At 35.2% G+C, this 25,350-nt stretch overlaps 1 protein-coding gene across 3 annotated transcripts in view; it reads right to left on the bottom strand.

Moving 5' to 3' along the window:
* LRBA (LPS responsive beige-like anchor protein) overlaps positions 1–25,350 on the bottom strand; it is a 427,822-nt gene that overhangs the window by 275,897 nt on the left and 126,575 nt on the right. For 2 of the 3 annotated variants that reach the window (XM_088132764.1, XM_088132766.1), the window contains exons 32-34: positions 12,542–12,620; positions 12,130–12,263; positions 9,428–9,489 (exon numbers count right to left, since the gene is read on the bottom strand). In XM_088132764.1, coding sequence (XP_087988890.1) covers positions 9,428–9,489; positions 12,130–12,263; positions 12,542–12,620 — 275 coding nt within the window. The remainder of the gene's footprint in view (positions 1–9,427; positions 9,490–12,129; positions 12,264–12,541; positions 12,621–25,350) is intronic. The other variant, XM_088132765.1, reaches the window with a different exon arrangement.

Below are 25,350 nucleotides of genomic sequence, written 5' to 3'. Positions count from 1 at the left end.
TCATTTCTTTATCCAATCTGTATTTTCTAATCTATCTTTCAATTATGAGCTCTTAAAGCAACTTACAACATAGTTAAATACAAACTGAGAAATTCTGAGTGCTTGGACCAGGAATAAATCATTTTCTAACAACAGAAAAAAATAAAAGTTTGGAAATCAGGTGAAATTAATATGACTTGACCATCAAGCTAAAGGATAAGGAATCAGAACTAGCTATAGCAATGTTATAAACTAACATCACCTCATTTTATGACTGATGATCTTTTGTACCAAAACTAAAACTACTGAGAAGAGATAGCAGCAAAATCATCAAATTGTTTGTTTAAGATTTTTGGGGAGAAAAGATCCAAGAAAAAAAAATGCAACTGTGATACCCATTTAATATGGATTGTTGCCTGGAGTTTGAAGGGAAATGGGCATTGGAAAAACATAATCCTCCCTATGACAAGCAGCATTCCTGATCAGAAAGCACTGAACACTATTTTTCTGTCAGCTCCATTTAAAGATAGATGGTCACTGCCTGAGAATTATCTGAAGGAAAATGTACAGATACTGTTTGCCTTGCAAATATTAGGGATATATTTATTTATTTACAGCCAAGAAAACAAACAAATGGATCATCAACCAAATCAACTCAGAGTTCTCACTCGAGGCACAAACGACCAGCCTCAAATTATCCTACTTTGGACATATTATACAAAGACCTAGCTCTCTGCAGAGGACTCTAATGCTGAAAAAGAAAGGAAGGAAAGAAAAGAAGAGGACCACCAGCAGCAAGGTGGGTGGACTCAGTTACCGTGATGAAAAGTGCACCATTGGAAGACCTGAAAGACCAGGTTAGGGATAGGTCGTCATGGAGAAAAATTTTCTGTGTGGTCACTAGGAATCAAAAACTACTTGATGGCACATAATCAGTCTATCTGGCTCCATCCATCCATCCATCCATCCATCCATCCATCCATCCATCCATCCAACCAACCAACCAACCAACCAACCAGAATCTAAACTTGTCTGGTGGTTTATAATCATAAAAACATGAAACAGTATAGATAAAAACAGAAAAAGAGTTTATTTCTAAATTAAACATTAAATAATAACTGTGTAGAAAGCAAAGCTAAATATAAACACATTAGATTTATAAGGGAAAATGTCTTTTGAGTAATTGCCCCTTTTTAATATGATTGAGCCCCTAATTTATATAAATTGTCTTTGATAGTAGTCTATATTATGAATCTCAAAAAGTGAGAGCAATGTATACTATCCTATATATAAAGAGTACAAATGAGTCAACAAAAAGTGGCCTGGGAATATTAACATGTAGAGGCTACTGCATGAAGTAAACAGCCTTATATATATATATTTGGAAAGCTTGTGCAGGTTAAATGATTTACACATGTTCATGTCAAGTTCAAATCAGGTCTATGTAATAAGAATCTATCCAATTTTAAATTGATGTGCCTGTAAATACACTATAAATATATTTAGTGTAAAAAGAATACTCTAGAATACAGCCAGCTTACATCTACTTCCTTTTGCTAACCTCTCAAATTAAACAAAAAAAGCTGTAAAACAGCAGGCTCTCAAATTATAGCACACTTTATTTTCAGGGGTCTCTATACTTATAGACTGACTTCCTGTCAGGAAGGGCTCTATTTCACAGCCTAGCCCAATCAGCAGGGAGCTCACAGAATTAAGTGCCAGTTGATATTACTTTGTTTTACATTTACCACCCATGAGAATATTGTTCAAAGATTCAGTTAGAAAGCCAGCATGGTATCATCCTTCTGACTAGACTACGAAACCACAGGGTGTACTCTCTTAACACAAAATTCACCTTAAATGGTTCAATTTTTTAAAGTCCTAGTGTGCAGGTGAAGCAACAGGATGCCTTAAAGTTTAAGGGTGAAGGAAACTCTTGCTTCTTAGCTAAATTACGACCTCTTAGTTCTTAACATCTGTGGTGGGATGCTTTGACTACCATTTCTAGACTTATTTTAACTTTTTTTATTGAAACTTCAGAATTTATATATTAGAATAAAGCAATTTTCCCTCTCTAGCTATGGTCACTAAAATAATAAATATGAAGGATAGATGAAAAATCTTACAGATTTATTTATCTTAGAATACAACTCTGGGCAACTGTTACATATGGATCTTCAACTATTTAAGATACAGGTAATATTTTTTGAGATTCTCTAAAGAAATTTAAATGCATGCTTCCTGTCCATAATCTTATATGAGGGAGAAAATAGCTTTTAAAATCCAAACAACAAAAAGTATATATATCAGGGTTGTATGTATGAATGTAACTCTAACCGTAGCCCTTAAGCCTAAAGCTTAGACTTCCATCCATCAATATCCAAGGAGACCTTTTTATGTATCTTATCCATATATAACTATTTGAAAATATTACATAGGATAAGTATATTTAAACATTAATGAACTCAGGACATTTAAGAAAATAATTATAATCACTTAGAGCATGAATATACATATTTTTGCCTATTGGCATTAATTCTGAAGATGAATTAACAAGGTATCCCACAATTTGCTCAAACCTGTTAAACAAGCACATCAGAGTAAAAAATGAAGTATGAGGTCCATAAACAAACAGAATTTAGAAGGTAAGAAGATGATACATGCTGTGGGAAAGTGATAGTGGTGGTATAATGTGTTATTGTGACTCTCAGCCTTTTGCTGTTTCATTTTCATGTGATGGGTGCCAGAAGTTCACAGCTTCCTTGCCAATCATAGGCTTGTTTCAGGTGATCACAGGCCCAACATACATGGGTGTAATATTTTAGATCTTGCCATTGTTTTAGAGCAGTTGCCATATTATCTAGATGCAGAGAGTACTATCATCAACCCTTTGCCATGGGCAGGTCAAGATGTGATTGACTGCCACTCAGATTCTCTGTAGGGCTGGACCTATTGGAATGGTCCATCCCAGGAACTTCACAGATCCAAATAGTTCCCAGCAGGTGCTTGGGGAATTTCCCAACAATCTGGTGGGAGGGTAGGGGTTTGCTGTTAGTAATGTGAGGTGACCCAGGCCTCTGTCAGCCATTGTCACATGGCTCCTTGGTTTACTGAAATCTTCAGGACATGAAGTGGTAGAACCAATGCTTAGAGCAACAATGAAGAAAGACAAGAAGTAAATCTGAACAAGCACAGATACGTACCCATGTTCAGACCAGTCCCTGGCAATAAGAAAGACTATTACTTCTCTCTTATTGTGCCAATGGGTTGTCATCCAGCAGGTGCATCATCTAGCAGGGACCAATTCTTGCCAGGAAAAACCCAACACCCAGTGTGCTTCCCCATAGCTGTGATCAATTAGACCTACATTTTGCTGACAAAGTTACCCACTTTCCCTTTTGACTCCACTTGAGCAAAGTCCATGATGGCATCATTTTGCTTGGTTACCTGAGATTTCTTTTGGCCTATGATTTCTGATGAAATGGATAGGACCTCTGCCACCTATGAGTTATATCTCTGCTGAATTCTTTGTGCAGTTGGAGAAGAAGTAGTTTTCTGGATCCGGGATATTGTTAACACCTCATTTCAGGAGGGAATACTGCTGAAGAAGGCTGTTGTGTGCCTCCTCCAAAAGAGGCCCTCCCTGGATCCAGAGGTATTAGACAACCAGGCCCTGGTCTCAACCTTCTGGGGGAAGGTTGTTGAGACAGTGGTCAGGAGTCAACTATGACTGTAGAGGAAATGGAATATAACATGAAACAGATATGGCATTGATTGCATTAATGGATAACCTTTGTTGGGACCTAAGTGAGGGTAGTGCACAGATCCTAGTCCTTTTAGATGTCCATGTATATTGGTTACAGTGCGCAAGTTATATCAAACGATTAACTAATCAATATGTAGCTTTTGCAAAAAAAAAAAAAATTAAGAGCCAAGATACTATTTACAGCATAAGAAAAAAGCAAGTTAGGATCCAATCTTGTGACATTTCCATAGCAAAGTTAAACTTATACTATGGGGATTCAATATTCTTTTTAATTATATCTGTATTTGCTGAAGAATTGGGCTTGGAACTGTATTATCATCCAGCATGGCAAAATATTGGTATAATACAATCACATCTGCATGACTCAGTCAGGAATCTAGCGGCTCTGCTCCAAACTGAAGCTTTAGAACTGTTTCCAAGGACATATACACCTCATTGGAATAAGGTAACTGGGAAGTTAACAAAGAATTAATAATGTACGTATACCTTTCAACTGTTTCTATATCCTGTTAAAACATTGTGGATTTTCTATCACTTCTATCACTTAAGTGTGTCATGAAGAATTTACTTCATTTACAAACATTTATACTTCTTCTGTATTAAGTTTGATGTTAGCTCTACCTATGGTAATGTTGAAACTATTCAAACTAATGATGACTTGTTATTCTCATTTATTGCTTGAATTTATTGTGGCTGTCATGTGTGATAAATGGGCTAGTGAACTCTGTGCCCCACCTTACTTCAGCATGCACAGAGACAAATTAGTTCTGTATTTTGATGTCTCATTTTTACTAAAGAGTGTATTTCTCTTCTATTTGAATCATATCATTCTAAACCACCTTTTCCTCAACCCCACTACAATCCTTACATTCTTTAGACATTACCTGCCCTTATCCAGTATCATATAGCATTTGCTGATCCTAAGGGCTATTTATGCTGATTTTAATATTAGCTGGATTATAAAGGTGGCAGTGTTCACATCAAAACCATCAGACTCTGGAATGTTCTAAAAACAGAACCAATTGATAGTAATTCACAGATGATGACACAGAATACTACCTTACAAGTTAGCAAGCAGTTCTCTTCCTAGCTTCAATCTCTATTAAAGTGTCTGCATAACTCTCATGAAGAAAACAGTATTTCAATTTTAATTGACATTATAAATGTTTTAAAAATATATATGATCGGTCATATTGTTATCATCATGTATACAGATTGACCCACAGGTTTTTATACTGTAAAGGGGAACAGTCATTTTGTGGCACTGATTACATCCAAAAGTCTACTGATGTAGTTGAAGTTTTTCTGATTCATTTGAGAACTATGCACAATTCTGGATCTTTGCAGCAACTAGACCAGTCAAATAATTTACAAATTAAATCAACACTATCTTTCTTGGACAAGGAATTTTGCTGATTGTTGTTTCCAGAATCATTTATGAATCCTTATTACACACAGGATCCTTTTATCAAGGCACTAGACACTAAACTAAAAGACCACAATGAATAAAGGATGCTTATTTTTTTTTTGTTCATGATTTCTAGTGAAGCAGAAGTGTAACTACAGAATGCTCATAAAGTAATGGATAAAAACTCGCTCTATCCATGCAGGAAAAGTACTCTTTCTTTCTTTCTTTCTTTCTTTCTTTCTTTCTTTCTTTCTTTCTTTCTTTTTCTTTCTTTCTTTCTTTCTTTCTCTTTCTTTCTTTCTTTCCTTCTTTCTTTTCTTTCTTTCTCTCTCTCTCTCTCTCTCTCTTTCTTTCTTTCCTTTTCTTTTCCTCTCTCTCTCTCTCTTTCCCTCCCTCCCTCCCTCCCTCCCTCCCTCCTTTTCTTTTTTTCTTTCTTTCTTTCTTTCTTTCTTTCTTTCTTTCTTTCTTTCTTTCTTTCTTTCTTTCTTTCTCTCTCTCTCTCTCTCTCTCTCTCTCTCTCACTCTCTTTCTTTTCTTTCTTGTTGTATAACATTGAAAAGCCCCTATCTTAATGACCTTTATTCACATTCAGGAATATGCAAACAGATTGAAGTAAAGGATCTTTCAGCTTTTTAAAAAACATATAATTCTACTGCATAATTCCTAGGTCCTTATTTATAAATGTAGAGTAGATTTACAAAACAGATACATATGAAATTTCTTGATTTTTTTAAAGACCAAACAATGCTCAAAGTACTCATTTTCCATTTGTTGCAGAATGAATTAAAGGAAACAGCTTGGTCAGTAGATTTGATAAACCAATCACTGTATAGAAGTTCACTTGTGCATATCTGAATATATGCAATGATACAAAATGAAATAATATTCTTATTCAAGTAGCATTTCATAAGACCTTTTAAATAAAACACATTCTGGAGTAGGACAGAATTGGCGCTACATAAATTCTGGACATGATTCATTCAAAAGGAGCATCTGGCTGAGAATTTTACTCTTTCTGTTGGTATAATTACTTGGACAGGAAGCCAGACTAGATGGTGCATTGAGCTTCAATGTACTGTATGCATTTCTGATAAATGGGAAAAGAATAGATGACCTGGCAGAAGGCTCAGACAATAACATGTGATTTACAGGACATAAATGCAGCTACTATAAGATTTATCTGACAGCCCTCTACGATAGTGGACTGTTGAGTATCCGATGGAATGATTTCTAGTCTTGAACGTCTACTATTGAGTAGCCACACACATTATTTATTTATTAGATGTTTTGGGTTGAAACCATTTTTAAATGATGCACTTCAGAATGCTTAGCAATAAATTTAGCGTTAAACTCTGGAGGGGAGGTAGTGTTATTGGAATGTATGTCAGACTGAATTAGGATGAGCAACCCAATGCTTTTATAAAGTAGCCTTGAATGTAACACTGATTCTTTCAAAAAATGATATTAATGTCAAGTAAGCAAGGACATTCTTCAGTTAATACTAAATGCAGAATCCCTTTATGCTGTTAGAGAGCATGGGTAAGTATTTGGCCTCAGAATGTAGTATCAATTAAAAATGTCCTGAGGTCTTTAGGATAAATGTGTACATCTGATGGAGTTGACAGGGAAAGTAAACAATAGTATTTCAAATAATTTGACATTTTGTATATACTATAAAAAAAGAAGAGTTAAGGCACTCAAAGAGTATTCAGGAAATAAATCACAACAAAATAATGCCTGGATTTTTACTGGATTGCCACAAATATTTTTTTAAAAAAATTATCAGATTTTTTTAAAGATAAGTTTAAGATAAACTTTTTGTGTATAGTCTGCATTTGTAAAAATTTCTGCATGAATTAGTAAGGAAAATAATTTAAAAAAATAATTTTAATGATTATATATGTATCATGAAAGGAATTAATCATAGTAGTGTTTTAATGTGACATTATGTCTGCCAATCCATAAAATTTTAAAATCAGATTTACAGATGCTTATGTTTAACTGTATTGTATTATTTATGTGATTAAATCTAGTTTCTGACCTGATCTTTCGATCTTTGGCCCCTCTATCCTCTCCATCTCTTCTTAAAAAATTAATTAAAATTTTAGCAAGAGGGTCACTTCATTTTCCATCTTATCCTAGTCCCACAAAAAGAAAAAAATCAATCAAACTCAACCCCATCCCTTCATAATATCTGTAAAATGTTGGGGTGAAATTCAATTTTGTATCTCTCAGGCTTCCTATAGCAAGACAGTTTATCTCTTAAAAAAATAGATCACTTCTGTGATTGCCATACTAACCTCTCTGAATTAGGAAAATTCAGAGAAAAAAATGTAATTATCACCACAGTTTAAATCTTTATACCTCTGAACTTATTTCAGTTTAATTTCTTGCATCATGCTTGTGTTATAGCTACTCTTTTCAAAAAGGATATTATTAATTCTATTTACTGTATTGGCTTATTTCAACTATTTAATGCAAAACAACATATTTTCCTGTTATCACCTCAACTAACTTATCACCATATTCTATATCCAATTAGACATTAAACAACATAAATGAAAAACAGGGATTTTGAATCACAGGATATAGTGTAGAATGTTCTGATACAAGCAAGTTTCAAATATATTCATAATTACGTATGTTTTATATTAATGCATGTGTACATGACTATGTACTGTGTGTGCGTCAAACAATAAATTTAACTACTTTCTCAGTTAATAGTACTTTTACATGTTTATTACTGTTTCAAAGAAGATGTTAAGTGTATTGTAAATAAAACTCCTTCATTTTCAAAAAGCATTATTTTAAAATATGCTGCCTTGGAAATCTGGCTGTCTGTCTAAAATTTTACTATATTAACTAAATGCTTATGTGCATTTCTAGAAACAGCTGAAATAGCACTAACATGTCTGATTGCATTACTGAACAATAGGCCTACTAGAAACAAAACTGTTCTTCACTAGTTCATTGTAAAAATCCATTAGGTGTAATCTCCAAAAGTAATTGTTTTTATTGCACTTTATTGTCGATGCAAGTTATTGATTTTTCACACCTTCTATGATTCTTTCATTTGTATTCATGAAATGTCCATCAGCACAGACTAAATACATTTGGCAATACAGGAACTAAAACAAATAAATCAATGTAAAAAAACATTAATTTTGCATTATCCTTATTCGTCAGGCAAGTAAACCATAAGGGCTTTAAATGAAGGTCAAAGGTTCTGAAATGGGTCAAAACCCTTGACCTCTAGACCAATAACCTTCCCATTAAAAAAAGCTATTTTAAAGTTTTAAGTAGGGGAATTTACTATCAGTGAAGATATCATTTTTAAAGGCCAAAACAAAAAAGCTTGATAGAAACATTCCATATAATGATGAAAAAAAAAAAAGGTAGATGAATAAACTATTGCTATTTGATCTATTACATATTATAATTTGTTGACATATCTAATTTTTCAGATTAGATTTTCTGTAAATCACAATGAATTGTAACACCACTTTCTAAAATAGCAAAAATATGAGGTTATTCAAATTATTAACAGTTGCACTTTACATTTCTCATAAAGCACATATGTCGAGAGCAATTAGTAAGGGGCACCATTTATTTTAAATCCTTTAAAAACACAAAGAGACAAATCCCATTAATTCCAGTGTAGCTGTAATATACATTAAATATTAAAGCACATCGTTTTGTACTTTTCCTGCTAAATATGTTATTGGGTAAAGAGAAACCTCTTATTAAAATATTATAAAAACATAATAAAACACAAATTTTAAGACTGTATCTATCTTGATCACATCAGATAATACAGTATTGCTAATATATTGTTCTATAGACTAGGCATCTCTGTATTTTTTCTAGAATTTCTAGAAAATTTCCAGACAGCAGAGACATTGGTTTGGAGCTGGGGAAGTGTAAAATATGCCGAATGCCAAGTTGCAGCTACCACTGCTGTATTCCGAGAACCACAAATGGACTCTGTAAGAAGGTTTGTTTCGCAAACTCCACAATAATGATGTTGTTTGGGCTTTTTTTCATTGAACAGAAAGAAAAAGAAATGAAAATGTGGAAAAATATATAAGTATGGAGACAAATACATGGTAAAAAATTAGAACTCAAGCTGCTGAGGTTAAAACTAAGCCCAAAATATCAAAGGGCAATGGTCTGAAATACAACTACAAAAGTTCTAAAAGTAAATGTTTTTTGACTGCTAGTTTGCTTGCTTGTTTTTTGGCAATAGCAGCTGTTTAATGTCAGCTGTAACCTACCTGAGAACAAAGCAGCATGACCAACTCCACAACTGAACTGCTAGATTTCATACATACAAGACCTAAAGAAAAAAGAAACAGAATTATATACTTTGATTGATTTTACCTTCACATATTCAATATACTAATATTGGCATTTCGTTATATAGTAAACATTCTATTTGAAATCTGATAGTATTATCTCTATATTGTAGAATGATTTTTATGAATACAAGAAACTTTAAATGTTCATTGTTTAATATCCAAATGTTTATGTCAGTAGAATATGCATTTAAAGATGTACAGTGATTGTATTGCTGCAATACATAATTTTAATCTAAAATCATGCCTTGGAGCTATCTAATTGGCATTACATAAATATTAGTATTTCAAGTTAATAAAAGTATGTATAGCATATGGTATATTGATTTATAGTATTACATTTCTTCACCTTGGAGTGGATTGATCATTATATATGCAGAGAAGGGAAATGGTTCTGTGACCTTTGCTTTCTCCATTGAGCTTCCTCCCTTCAGCCCTCCAGCTATCAATCAAGTTTCCATTTTGTTTCATGGCAGCAGACATCCCAAGCACTCTTATTAGTACTTTGACCCTTGACCCTCACCTAAACCTTAAGGGGGTGGGGAGCACAAGAGTAACCCATACATTTATAAACTAATTTGGTTATTACTATCAATTCACACTTCATGCCATTTCCTCAGTATAATATCAAAACAGCCCCTAAAACGGTGGACATTCTTTTCAGTAATCAGGGTTTCACTATGCCAAGTTTTATTGCCTGTTTCTCTTTGGATTTAATTAATTAACCTGAAAAAACTTACTAAACCAGTAATATTACACATTTAATGTATTACAAAAATAGATAGTCTACCTGAAGTATTAGAAGGATTTTAAACTCAATGTTTCTATATACTATTAGAATACAAAATAATATATGCATATGATAAATATTTTATTTATGAATTCACTGAATTTAGGAATCACTCCATAACTGAATAATGTACTTAATAATAATAAATTATTAAATTGGACTCTTTAAAAATGGCAAACCTGTAATGTATGCCAAAATATTTTCCTAGATCCACCATTTTGCTTGTCCAAATTGTATTACCTTTTATAATGGCATTGTTAAAGAACACTAACACTGAAAGCATAATCTCTAAATTTTCTGCTACAGTTCTTAACAGTCCGTATGCATGTCACTAATACATCATGATTTTACTAAGAAGAGTTGGAAATGTGCCAAAAACTAGTTTTTAACATAACTTTGCTAAATATATAAAAACCTTTTATCACCATTTTTTTGTTTCTATAACTTAGAACATTTTATAAACTTAGAAGCTTTTTAACAGATTTGCAATTGCCTTGAGATGTTCTCCTTTCAAATAAGAAACACACATATTTCTTGCAAAGTAATAGCGCAAAGACTGGTATGATCCATGGAAAAACTATATTCACATATTATATGTTACTAAACAAGTCATAGAACCTGGACATTTAAATGAAAAATGGGCAACAAATAGGAATGAAAATACTAGCAATATGATTATATGATAAATCCTAGAGAAACAAACCTTTTAAATGTAATTGGCTGGTCCATAAATCATTTGTACCTCCTAATACTTGAATTCTACCAAACAAAAGGCCACCATCTGCCTGTTTTTTTATTTGCTAAGTCTTTCTGTAAATCAGTTTCAGATGTTCAAGGTTACTGTGCATTTCCTGCTTTCTTGTTTCTCTATAAACTGCCTTACCCTCTTACAATTTGATGTTCTCTCCTGAAATTATATATAGTTGTCTTTATTCTTTCAATACTATAAATTACTTAACAGAATTTTTCCTCAACCCTTTGATAATCAAAAGTAATAATATAACAGTTTAATAAACTTAATCATTCAAGTTTCTAACCCTGATACATCTGGCTGCTTATATTTTACAATGACTCTTACATAATCCTAACATTCTATTGCTTGACAAACAGTACAACTGTCCTGTTTAACACTGGAACAAAAAAGTCATGAAATGTTGGAAGACAGTTTGTTATTTCAGAAAGACAAGAACATTTAATCTAATTTATATGTTTATTACAATGAAAAGGATAACATCAGACAAATACAGTGATCAACAAAAATGGTTAAATTTTACATTTGAATCAATGCAGATGTTCAGATTAAATGTCTAAGTAAGAACCAAACATTACATCCAGTTGAAAATGAAATTCAGCTTCTCAGTTTTAAACTTATCCTCACTTTCTCTAGTAAGTCTTGAATGTTTGCTAGGACATACTTAATATGAATATTTCATATCCACTTTGTTAAATGACACTAGTATTAAGTAAATGCCCCTTCAGAGTTGCCAACTGAAAAAAATGAAGTTACCTAATTTGCATTTTTGCTATATGGAGCTGTAGGATATACTAAGGGAAAATGAGAAAAAATTGTAGTTGGCTATGATAGAAAAAATTGATAAATGAATAGGAAAAGTGGCCAAGCAATATGCGAAGCAATATTAAACATTAAATAGAAAATGAGGGCTGTAGCTAGTACAGCCCTTCCACATGTATATTGAATCAGCTTGTGGCTTTTTTACTCCAAGTATATGAACTGAAGGATAATCCTATGATGACAAAATGCTTAATAGTTTGACGTTCTTAACTTATAAGTAGTTCTTAACCTATAAAATCATTAAAAAGGGAAACTTACTTGTACCTTCTATCAGTAGCTCTTGTCCATGACTACCCAAGAGAGTACGCGAAAGAAAAGGAGCAAAGTCCACAAATATCTCCCTTAGAAGAGGGGAAGCTTTTTCCAAAGCATGCTCAAGCCTCTCTGAAATACTAAGAGATGTACAAGTTTAAATAAAAACACAATTTAAGGAGCAAAAATTCTAAGGAGAAAAGCGATCTGCAAAAGTATAAAATGCATCAACAAAAGTACACAAGTCAGTGTACTTTAATTACTATTTAAATTGAAATAGCAGTGATAGAAATCCAAAACGTCATATTGACCTCAAATGAAAGAGCACAATCCAGTCAGAAGTGTAGAGTGAATTCCATAATTACTTAAATAAATTGGAATATGATATACTTCCTGGAAAAAAAAAATTAAAACTTACCTCATGTTTGAAGCAGAATCATCAGGCACAGAAGAAACTGTAGGAACAGATGGTAATCTTGAATTTGATGATCCATTGCCTGCCAAAGAGATTTTTAAGAGTTAAAATAGCTGCAAATATATGAAGCTATTTTTTTTTTTCAAAGCAAATGATTGTTTATGCTAGTTCAGTACTTTCTATTCTGACTGGTTGCAGTTCACTTTGGCTCAAACATCTTTACTAGAGCCACTATCTATGAACTTTTTAACTGAAAATGTCACTGACTGAAAAATTAGTACTAACTATATATCCATATGAAGTAAACCGAGCTAGTGGATACTTATTAATTTACCAGCTGCCAAAACTTTTATTATGTGGGACATATTGATGTTTATATTTCTGTTTACAATTCTAATTTTTTTACACAATTTATCCTCCTCCTAAAGCTTTACAGTACTAGTTGATTTGTGACATTAAAATAGTTCTGAATTCAAAGTAGGGGTGTCAACTTGTAAGTGTAAAGGGTGTGTCACTTATATAATTCAGCAGATACTGACTAGCACTCTACTCTGTCATCAGCAGCATACCTTATCCATATTAATCTTCAATTTTGTAAAAAGATAGCTCTAACCCTTAAATACCCTGGATAACATTCAAATTATTCCCTGTACTGCTTTTGGGGAAACGCATCATTACCAAAGTTATTCATTACCAAAGAGGAATGAATTAAAACTTGTCTGTATTGTTTTCAGACTGGGAAAAGAAAGAGTAAAAAAAAAAAAAGCCTGTTTTTTTTCTTCCTCCACTTTGATTAAGACATGTTTGCTTTACATTAACAGCGTATCTCTACTATTTAAAACTTTCCCACTTCTAAGAAACACTGTTGACACTTACCAAAATCTGGTTCTTGAAAGATGCTATGATATAAACATGATGAAAAGCTGCTACAACTTATAATACAATTGTGCAATTCCATCCAGCCCTGGAACTATAGAGTATCTCCATTCTTGAATAACAGATATAGAGGATATAAAAAGTGTTTCTGTCTACTATGCAGAAGGTCTTTCGTGTTTCTATTCTGCTGTCAGAATACGTCAGAGCCCCGGTATTGACAGGTATGTTTCTTAACCAATAAAGTGCCACCTGGGATGATTGGAACCAGGTGAAATATTTCAGAAATTCCTTTATTCAAAGTATTTAACTTTACGAACTCATTTTATAATTTGAGAAATTAATATTGAAGCTACCAGCATTTTCAGAAGGAAAACCATCTGGAATACGTTTTCTATAAAATTACTATGATTACTATCCTTATGTTAATTATTCACTTGAATTGTTTTCAGTAAATTTATTTAGTATGTTACTATTTTAACATTTGATGGTTTGTACAACATCTTAGTACTTTATCTCTTAGCTAGACTTATGCAAAACCTGTTTAGTCTCTCATGGCTCAGTTTAGTGATTAAGTAAATAGATGCTTAGTATTTAGCTTTAGATTTGGCAATATTTTGGATTTGGCAATAAATACAATAAATATGTATTTATCTCATATAGCATTGTCTTAATATGTGTAATCTATTTAGAATTTAGTATTCTGTATTTTAGTATTTTAACAGATTAGCATTTAAGTCATTTTAGATTAAAGCATTTAATATTTTAGATTGTCTCCAGTATTTCATTATTTACATTTACATTATGTCCTGTCTGGTTCTGATTAATCTGTGCTATTTATTCCCAAACTATTTTTATTGTATGAGATTTGTAACTAGAATAAATATTTTTTAAAAGAAGCTACACAATTAGCACATTAGCTAGCATTTAAAGAAAGACTGAAATCCAACTCAGACACATATATCAGACTGGCCTTTTTCAGAAAACCAATATAAATATACACGCTATACAATATATGTTCTCTTCTTACAGGAAAACAGATACACTGAACACCAGTATTAGTAGATTATTAAGTGAAAAGCTCAAAACACAAATTCATACCATATCTGACTATTAAAATATATTCAATTTGTCAATTTTCTGATGCTCGATCTATAATCTCAATTATTCCCTTCATTTAGGAGTTTTTCCCCTATTTTTTGGAATGCTTGATCATTTAGTTAACAAGTGGATAATGTTACTGGTAGTCCTTAGCAATGGAAGTTCTGGTCCCAATTGTGGTTGTTAGATGAGCTATCACGTGACCGCATTGTTTAGTGACTGCAATTCTGGCAGTCCCAGTTGCCATCATTAAGTGAATGTCCCAGTTGTTATGCAAGGCAGCTTCCTGCTGGCTTCCCACGATCAAGTCAGTGGGGAGCCAGCAGGAAGTTGCAAGCCCTAGGCACTGCCAGATGGGGGAGGGAGGAAGGGGGTGCATGGGGATGCATGGGAGGGTCAGGTGCACAGGGAAACGGTGTGGGTCAGGTGCACGAGGACCTTAGAACCGCTTAGATTTCGGTATGGACCTTTTCCAGGCAGCCCCCAAAGCTCTGTCCACATGGGGCATTTAGTGCATGAAGCTTTGGGGGCTACCTGAAAAAGCTTCATGCTGAAATCCAAGTAGGATTTTGTGCTGAAATCCAAGCAGGAAATCCAAACAGAGCACTAAATGCCCTTTCTTAAATTTTAAGAAGGTTAATCTCTGAGAGACGTTGAAGGTTTATATTAACTCCCAATCTCTCTGAAATCCAAGAAACAGTGTCTAATCTTGAAATGCTTGTAATTTTAGGGCCCTTGTTTGTGTCTGGTTTTTGTTTGTTTTGTTATGTCTTAGCTTTCATTATATATATATATATATATATATATATATATATATATATATCTGAAATGTAACAACTGAAAGATATGATGAAATAGAACCAAATAAATAACAATGCTAATACAATCAGAAAATAATAGTAATTAAATGACATTTAAAGGAGCTAAAGATACTTCAATGAAGTGTTAGTAAAGAACTAGCTCGAACCTTTAACATATTAAATCTAACCACATAGGCCATCTACCGCTCCATTTTCTGAGTTTTAATTGTAATTTCAATACAATGGTATTTATGTAATATACTTAGATTATTAATATTCTATTATTTATTTGCTGTAGGGTATTGAATATAGATAAGAGAAAAAAGTGGATATTCTATCAATATTAATTACAGTTTTAGATATTGTTACAAGCATTATGATTATTTGACATATTCTTCAAAATTAAACATAACATTGCAAATGAAATGAAAAAATTAAAGAAGAGCATACATCAAGATACTTGTTTTAAAATAAAGGTTTCAGTCTTAAGCTAAATTACTTGATATTAAAGTCTCCATCATGTTATTACTCGGGGGGGGGTGTATGGTATATGTGCTTTCATACATGTTGATAAAGAAATTAAAATGTCTGTTGAAGCATGACTTTTCCTTAGATGAGATAATGATGATACCTAAGGATACAATCATTATTTCTTTTATGAGAAAATAATAAATCCATGAAAATGTGCTGATATGGAATGCACTAATATTTTGATGAACTGTTAAAATGAAATGCAGCTATTCAAGATGAATTGACCTACATACAGAATCTGTTACATCAAAATAAACATTCCCTATAATACCAAAGTAGATCTGTACTTAGCACTCTGCAAGATTTTTTCACTGAAGCCTGAATACAAGCTGGAAATGGAGACAATATATACTTAGGTTCCTGTTTTCATTTACCACAGAGCCTGATTACTTGGTTTCTCAGAGCTACAAATTATCATAAGATTTTATTTGCATCTTTTTTATTTTAAAAATAAAAATACATTTATGCTTAAGGATATTATATAAAATATAAGTTTAATAATATTGATTTTTAATCATTTTTTAAAATTTATTATAGCCACTCAACTCCCATGGACTCTTATATACTACTATTGAACGATAAAAATAAATAGCTGAAAATACATACTACCTTTTCTATAAATATAAAAATAAGGTGAAGAAAAAATAAAAAATAAAAAGTGAAATAACATATAAAACTATGTAAAAAAACAAAAGAAAGAAAACAAAAATACGAACACATATTTTTTAAAATTTTTGATAATAAATAGTTGATTTATCTTCTATGTGTTCGGTATGTGGAACATAAGAGAGATGATTTACTAGATCTATCTCTTCAGGTAGTCCAGCAAGATAATTTGCTCAATGAAGCAGGTTTAGTGGTAGGACAAAAGGAACTTCTTCCTCCTCTTACTCAGCTACTTTTCGTCTCTAGGTTTCAGCATGATTCTTTGAAACGGAACCTCCAAACATATTTGTTCACTTGGGATCAAAAGGACAAGAAATCATTTAACAGTCTGTTTTCTCTGTACCTACTATTTTTACACTTGGAGACAGATCTTCTACCAGGGGGAGAGAATTTTAGTGCCATAGTGATAGCATGTCTCTTCCAGGACTCCATTTAATTTTAACTTTCTTCTCTTACAACTATTATTTTCAATTGATGTATTTTTTGTTGAAATCCTTTTTGGAGTTTAACTCTTTTATGGAATTTTCTGAATTTTTGTTTTACCCTATTTGATGTCTATTTTTCTATTTTTCTTATATTTTTATATGTAATACTGAAATACTGTCTCAGACACACAAAAAAGCACTTTATTCTTCATTTTTGGTCCATATTACTTTTTCTATTTACAATTTTGTATTTGTGTCTTTTCTAGTGGTTTCCTGGAGTGTTAAAGGAGTGTTCCTTTTCTAGTGGTTTCCTGGAGTGTTAAAGGAGTGCTCCTGGAGTGTTTCTTCTAAAAGAAGGCAGGTTTTTTTGCAAATTAGGTGAATTAAAATAAGCTGAAGGTTAAATAAATGGTATCACCCAATCTCCTAGAGGACTAATGGCTCTCGTTAATAAGTCTTTCACATTTCTACTGGAACAAGAAATAAGCAACTCAAGGCTGTATTTAAGCACATCACTATTAAAAGACTCCCTTTTAAAAAATAAAATAGTTTCAAGAATATTTTTTGTTACATAAATGGATGTTTTACAAATTTAGGGATTATATAGGATTTAAGGGTTTGCAAGAGTTCAGATGAGGAGAAACAGGCTTAAACCTAACCTGAAAGAGTGCAGATTTAGAAGCCTGTGGATTTCTGTAGAATTCCAACTTCGGTTTTTGATGGGATTGTGCTCTATCATGCAGAGGTAGCCTGCACTCCTCCATGGAGAGATATAAGTTTTCTTGGAGTCGTGGCTCCTGCTGAAAGAGCAGATGGAAGCCAGGGCCAGATGTCCTGTGCACCAATCCACGTTTGTGCACTAGATGACAGTAGATGCTTTTGTCATCTCATGTTAGGACTCATACAGCTCACTCTATATGGGGCTGCGCCTGAAGACTATTCATTTTTCCCTTTTCTTTTTACAGCTTTATTCTATTGTATTTTCTATTTTGTTTGGTTTCATTGTACAGTGCTCAGAGTCAGTTTGGAGTTGGGCAGTGCCTTCATTGAATAAAATTATTTGGATGCTACATAGAGTCCAGGATGCAGTGTCCAAAATAATGGTTACATTACAGTTTGATTATATAGCACCACTACTTGTCAGTTGGCTTCCAGGAACAACTGCACTTGTCAGTTGGCTTCCAGGAACAATTCAAAGTATATCACTTTTAAAGACTTTTATGTCTCAGAACCCAGGAATCTCAAGAACTGCCTTCTTTGAATGTATTCTACCCACTTAGTGAGATTCACTATGGAAGGTTTGATGAAGGTCCTAATTAATATGGAATGTCATCATCTGGGAACCTAAATGTGAGCCTTCACTGTAGTGGTCCCTTCCTCTGGAATAGCATATCACTGGAGATAAGGTCAGCCCCATCTTTACTGTTATTCTAGAGATCAATTAAGACCTGGCCTTTCTGAAGGCCCTTTGGGTATGTGTAAACATTGTGTGCTTATTGATGGATTAGACATTATGAGGATAATTAATTGTTGTGTGCTTATTAATATTAATTTATTATATTACTAGAACAAAGAATAACCTTTCAGTGTTATTTTCCATTGGACTGGTTGAAAGGTCTTAGTAAATAAATAGGTATAAATATATTTTTTAATTAAAATAAATCTGCATATCACTTAGGATCAAACAATTCATTTAGCTGAAACATTATCTCAACAAGAAATAATGGATAAATAACAATTACCTAAAGTCTCTGGTCCTGATAGTTTTCCCATGGTCTGGTGCTGTAAAGGTATGTGGGAATGACCTTGGGAGACAGGGAAGAGCCACAGCCAAGGGAATGATCAGATAAGAGGCAGCTTAGCTCCCAGCAGGAATGTGGACACGGCAAACATCTTGGAAGGGACCCTCCCTAGTTTTTTGGGCTGTAAAGGTGACGGGGGAGAAATGTACATTCAGACTTGCAAGATTTATGTCAGCCTTGCAAGCTAGTCAAGACAGGAAGCATGCCCACGCTACCTAATCTTACTTTACTGTAAGATTATATTAATACAATCTTGTAAGAGGTAAAGATGTGAATGTTTTGAAAAAAAATTGAATATCTCAAAATATAAGAACTTTGGATTTATTTATCAAATGTATATGGCTTCCCATCTCACAAGAAGTGACTCTGGGCAGCATACAGCAAAAATATAAAACAATAAAAATGTCAAACACAGTCATTAAAAAGTTTATCATGCATTTTTCCTTGTTTTTTCATTAACTTTTGTATTTGTCTTTTAAACTATTTTAAAAATTAATTTTTGCATGGAAACTTCTAGGTATTATTGTTGATTATGGTATCCTGTATTATTAGAATTTGCAATACAGTAATGCAGAATCTATGATAAAAATGCCATAGATTTCTGTAATATATGCTCTAAAAAGGAAACATAGTGTTTGAAATATATATATATGTAGCAGCTGGATAGCGTAGTGGTTAAAGCACCACGTTTAATGTGGGAGACCGGGGTTCATATCCCAGCTGGTACCTATCTTACCAGTAGGGGTACTTGGGCAAAGACCCCCTAACGCTTCACCTGCCTACCTCAAACATGAGAGTGACACGAACTAAGAGAGTCATGCCGGCTTGGACATCGCCCAGATTAACAAGGTCCACTTCAGATGTCGGGGAACCAGGACAATCTGATGTTAAGTGGGCTACTGGAAGAAACCATACATGGACAAGACAAGAGAACTTGGAATTGATGAAATGCTACTACAACAGCAGACCTAATGAGAGGGGATATATGAAACGTATGAGGGAACTATGGATAGACAGAAGGCCTACATCCACACTAACAGAGAAACAACTAGTTACCCAGCGCTTCAACATAGTGAAGAGGAAGCTGCTCTCACAACCTGAGATAGACCAACTCCACATTACAACCCGACTCAAGCAGACCTGGAAGAACAACTGGATGTGCAGCCAACACCTGAAGCTGGAATGTCACTGCCACCCCTTCCATTACAGAGCACAGCAGCTGATATGAGGCATAAGATCATGGATAAACTAGCTACAGTCAACCCTTGAGTCCAATTACCAAGGCTCAGTGGAGAAGTACCATCAGACAGTATGCCAGAAGATGCCAACAGAGCCCTCCAGACAATCCCTACTACCACCATAACTGAAACCAATGAATTGGTATACACTACAGCCGCTGTAATCCTGGAAATGTTTGGCTACATGATCAAGAAGAACAGCAGTGCATACCTCACCCTGGAAAATGAGATTGGAGGCTAAGATCAAGGCAACTCAGAGAGAAGTCAGTCAGCTGGTGGAACTACAGAAGGGTGTGGAGATTAAGGACAAGACTTGGGTACTGAAAAAATATATGGGCCTGACTCCATCTAAAGCCCTAGAGACTGCTAAACAAAGGCTCACAGCACTGGCTGCCAGGCTAAGGAGATACACTAGAGAAGCAGAGGCCAAGAAGATAAATGCCCTGTTCTCCAAAGAACCATCCAAAGTGTACTCCCAACTGCAGTGCAACCACACAGTAACAGCAGAGCCACCAGCAGTGGAAACTGAACAGTACCGGAAGAACATATGGGAGAAAGAGAAGACACGTAACACCAGTGCAAATTGGCTGCAGGACCTGAAAGCAGACCACTGCAATCTCCCAGAACAGGAACCAGTCACCATCACAGTAGCAGACATCCAACAGTGGGTCAAGAACATGAAAAGCTGGACAGCACCTGGCATGATCCACACCTACTGGCTAAAGAAACTAACAGCAGTCCATGAACACCTAGCAGCACAGATTAACCAACTGCTAACAGCAGGCTCCCACCCAGACTGGCTAACACAAGGAAGAACAGTGCTGATCATGAAAGACCCTCACAAGGGAACAGTACCATCCAACTACCAGCCAATAACCTGCCTCCCCACAAGAAAGAAAGTTCTATCAGGCATCCTAGCTGCCAAGCTACAAGACCATATGGGCCAGTACATGAGCACAGCTCAGAAGGGCATTGGGAACAACACCAGAGGTTCAAAACACCAGCTACTCATAGATAGAGCAATCGCCCGAGACTCAAGGTCTAGGCAGACCAATCTGAGCACAGCCTGGATTGACTACAGGAAAGCCTATAACTCAATGCCACACACATGGATCTGTGAATGCCTGGCACTATACAAAGTCAAAAGAACACTAAGGACCTTCCTCAAGAACTCAATGGGACTGTGGAAGACAACACTGGAAGTCAACTCAAGACAGCTCGCACAAGTGGCCATCAAGTGCGGCATATACCAAGGTGATGTACTATCCCCACTGCTGTTCTGCGTAGGCTTAAACCCCTTCAGCCAGATAATCACAAGAACTGGATATGGGTACAAGTTCAAGAGTGGAATCACCATCAGCAACCTCCTCTACATGGATGACATCAAGCTGTATGCTAAGAGTGAACGAGACATCAACTCACAGATCCACCTGACACGGATCTACAGTGAGGATACTGGGATGTCATTCGGACTGGAGAAGTGTGGCAGGATGATAGTAAAGAGAGGGAAGGTAGTTAAGACCAATGGAGTGGAACTACCAGTGGGCCACATAGCAGACATAGAGACCAGCTATAAATACCTTGGTGTCCCACAGTCACATTGGAACCATGAGGAGGAGGCAAGGAAGACAGCAGCATCCAAGTACCACCAAAGGATAAGACAGGTCCTGAAGAGCCAGCTCAATGAGAAGAACAAGATCCACACCATCAACATGTATGCCCTGCCAGTCATCAGATACCCTGCTGGTATAGTGAGCTGGACAAAGGAAAACATGGAGGCTGCCAATGTGAAGACCCGGATGCTCCTCACAATGTACCGAGGTTTCCATCCCAAGTCCGACACCCAGAGATTGTACACCAGCCGCAAAGAGGGCAGGCGGGGTCTGATGAGTGTCAAAGTCATTGTCCTGGGCGAAACCCAGAGCATCCAGGAGTACATCAGTAAGATGTTACTCAAAGATGAGCTGCTGAGAAAATGCCTCAGGCAGCAGCAGACATGGGAGGAAGTTCAAGCAGAGGAAATACCATGGTGAGACAAGCCCCTGCATGGGATGTACCATCGACAGATAACTGAGGTGGCTGACATTGGGAAATCCCACCAGTGGCTGGAAAGGGCTGCACTAAAAGACAACACCGAGGCACTGATCATAGCAGCACAAGAACAGGCACTAAGCACCAGATCCATAGAAGCAGGAGTCTACCACACTAGACAGGACCCAAGGTGCACATTGTGCAAAGAAGCCTCAGAGACAGTCCAACACATAGTGACAGGGTGTAAGATGCAGGCAGGAACAGCATATACTGAACGGCACAACCAAGTAGCTGGCATTGTGTACAGGAACATCTGCATAGTGTATAGGCTAGACCCCCCCCAAGTCCAGATGGGAGATTCCAGAAGGTCGTGGAGAATAACAGGGCTAAGATCCTGTGGGATTTCCAGATCCAGACAGACAGGCAGGTACTGACCAATCAACCAGACATCATGGTAGTATACAAAGACCAGAAGACAGCGGTAGTGATAGATGTAGCAGTGCAAGTGACAGCATCATAAAGAAGAAGGAGCATGAGAAGCTGGAGCAGTACCAGGGCCTGAAGGAGGAAATAGAGAGGATGTGGAAAGTAAAGGCCAAAGTGGTCCCAGTGGTGGTAGGAGCACTCAGGGCCGTGACTCCTAAGCTGGGAGAGTGGCCCCAACAGATCCCAGGAACAACATCAGAGCTCTCTGTCCAGAGGAGTGCAGTGCTAGGAACAGCTCAGATACTGCGCAGAACCCTCAAACTCCCAAGCCTCTGGTAGAGGACCCAAGATTGAGGAAGACACATACCACCCATAGGGGTAAGAAGGGAATTTTATATAATGTATGTATGTATGTATATGTATGCATGCATGTAAAAATTATAACTTTTTTCTATAATATTTATATTTGGAAAAAAAAATGAAATTACAATTATCACAGACTTCAGAAGCCAAAAACAGGCAAGAAAGCTAAACATCTTTTTAAGTTGCTACTAACTCTGATCCTTCAGGATGTGGCAAGCTATAAATCTAACAGGACAATATTAAGTTATTTGAGATATCAGCTCCTGATGTTGGACATTCAGAGTCAGCAACACAGTTTTTGGTTACCCTAACTAACTGAAGAGCTTGGTTTATGATGGAAAACCTGGCATGGTTCCAGATAAAATGAAGTTTTATTGCAGCACGAGCTACTTCAAATCACATTTTCCAAACTGCTAAAATCAGTAGAATGTAAGTAGCAGTGCAGCACATCTGTTCAGGCTAATGCCTGCCTTAGAAAGAGGAAGCAATTCCATACAGCAGTCCCACTCCAAATTTAATTAACTAGTCAGATAGAAAAAAACTGTACGTAGTGCATGTAAAAAAAAATTACTTGGTCAGTAACTGTGCAATTGTGCAACTAACTGAATAAGATAAAGCTTAAAGCAAAAAATATGGAAAATGCCACACAAAACTGAAAATCCACAACCTCAAATTTTACATTTGCTATATACAGTATATGAGCCAGTATTAACAGTCCCTCCAATTTCTTAACACATTTAGATTTCAGACTGTACTCTTTAGGGTAAAAAAAACATCAAACGGTTCTGTAGATTAAAATGCCATTTAAGACTTATAACTTCAGCTCTGATAAAAACAGTAATCCAAAAGAATAAATTAGATTAAACATGGTGAAAGTACAAAAATGCCAATTAGGCGTTGCTCTGCAAGTGTTTTCAAAGCACTACATCATATAAAACTTATTTAGATAAATGTATTAAATGTACTTCCAGCTGAGTTTTCATTTTAAAATGGGTTTTATGCATTTAGGGGAAGAGAGCTCTTTCAGAGCCACGTTTTCATCTAAAGCACACATGCAAGTAACTGTGGTAGCTACTTCAAACAAGTAGAACCAAAGTGGCTTGTCTCTCTTATCCTTTCACTGATAAACTGGCTCCCTCAAACTGACAGTTTTACAGACATTTGTAAGGACATAAAAGGAAATGCAAATAGATCATCTGTCTAGCACCCTTCTAGTGAAAGCTTATTGTTTATGCAAGGTCCCCAAGGGTCTAAACAAATAATGTCTCTGGCAATAAACTGCTCTTAAAAGGAAGGGTTGTTCCCAAAACACCTGCATGTCTGAATGTATATACGCAAAGAAAGGTGACACCTAACTACGTAGTTTAATGACAAGGCGACAGCTATGAGAAATTCTTTTTAAAAGGAATATGTAGTTGGGTAATGAAATAGTTTGCTTGTGGAAATGTTTTTGCCCAACATACAAAAAGAAAGATTAAAAAAGCAAATCTTGAATTGTCTGTTGCTATTTTTTAAAAAAGAAAACTCCTTTGCATGTCACATAGAATCAAATTGTTGTTATAGCATATTTCATTGTTTGCATCAAGTGACAAAAATCATAGTTCTTTAACAACTGTACATTTAAATTATAATATTTGATGGCTACAACTGTTTGCTATATGAAACCTAGACATTTTCAGCTTCTCTGTTATTCTGGAAATAACTTTTCAGAATACCTAGTACTGATGTGATTGCCTTTTGGAAGATTTTGATCATATAAATAATCAAATAAAGAAAGTCAGGTTTGTATTAGAGTATTTCTTTTATATACAAAGTTAACCATAGTTTCAACTAGGAAATTGTCAGTATCTTAGACCAAGCTAAATCCAAAAATGCGAGGGAATTCCTGGAAGCTTGGTATTCAGACAAGGTAGCCATCAACAGGCACATAGAGATAAACAACATCTACACACTATTCAAGAGACAATAAAAAGGAAACAAAAGACCAGAACATCTCCTCACCAGCAATCGTCACCCAGATAAGCAGAGATTAACACCAAGATTATCACCAGACATACAATCAAGCAGTAAACAATACCCTAATCAAAGAACTACCAGAGGGAAAAAACAAAACAAAACACACACATAGAAACACACCAACACTGGCAGGGCATGCCACTGTATATAAACAGAGAGCAAACCCCACTCCATTCTAGCACTGAAGATGTTACCTAGCCGGGTAACAAAACGTTTGCAATAAAACAACCAAGGTCAGAGAACCCCAAGGACTCCATATACAAAGTTTTCCGGTTTAATCAGTGAAGAAATAGTTCATGAAAAATCTTTATACTGTGATTACTGAAACACGGAGCTCTAAGTTGCAATTTATTTGGTTTTGACTTGGCATTATGGGTTGATTTGGATGATATTTCTCATAAAATACAGGTTATGTCAAAGCGTGTTAGGTAAACCTAGCCTAATATGGCTCATTCAATTAACCATAGTTAATCAAGCCATGGCTTGGTGTCTTGTATGTATACAGCCCCCCGGTAGGTACGAAATACTGAACTGGAGAAG

The sequence above is a fragment of the Python bivittatus genome, unplaced genomic scaffold, assembly GCF_059951505.1.
Source record: "Python bivittatus isolate LINGU-HERP-01145 unplaced genomic scaffold, Pbiv_v1 ctg000070_np1212, whole genome shotgun sequence".
Taxonomy (NCBI): Eukaryota; Metazoa; Chordata; class Lepidosauria; order Squamata; family Pythonidae; genus Python; species Python bivittatus.
Note: the sequence above shows the minus strand (reverse complement) of the source record. Positions and strands in the feature narration are given on the sequence as shown.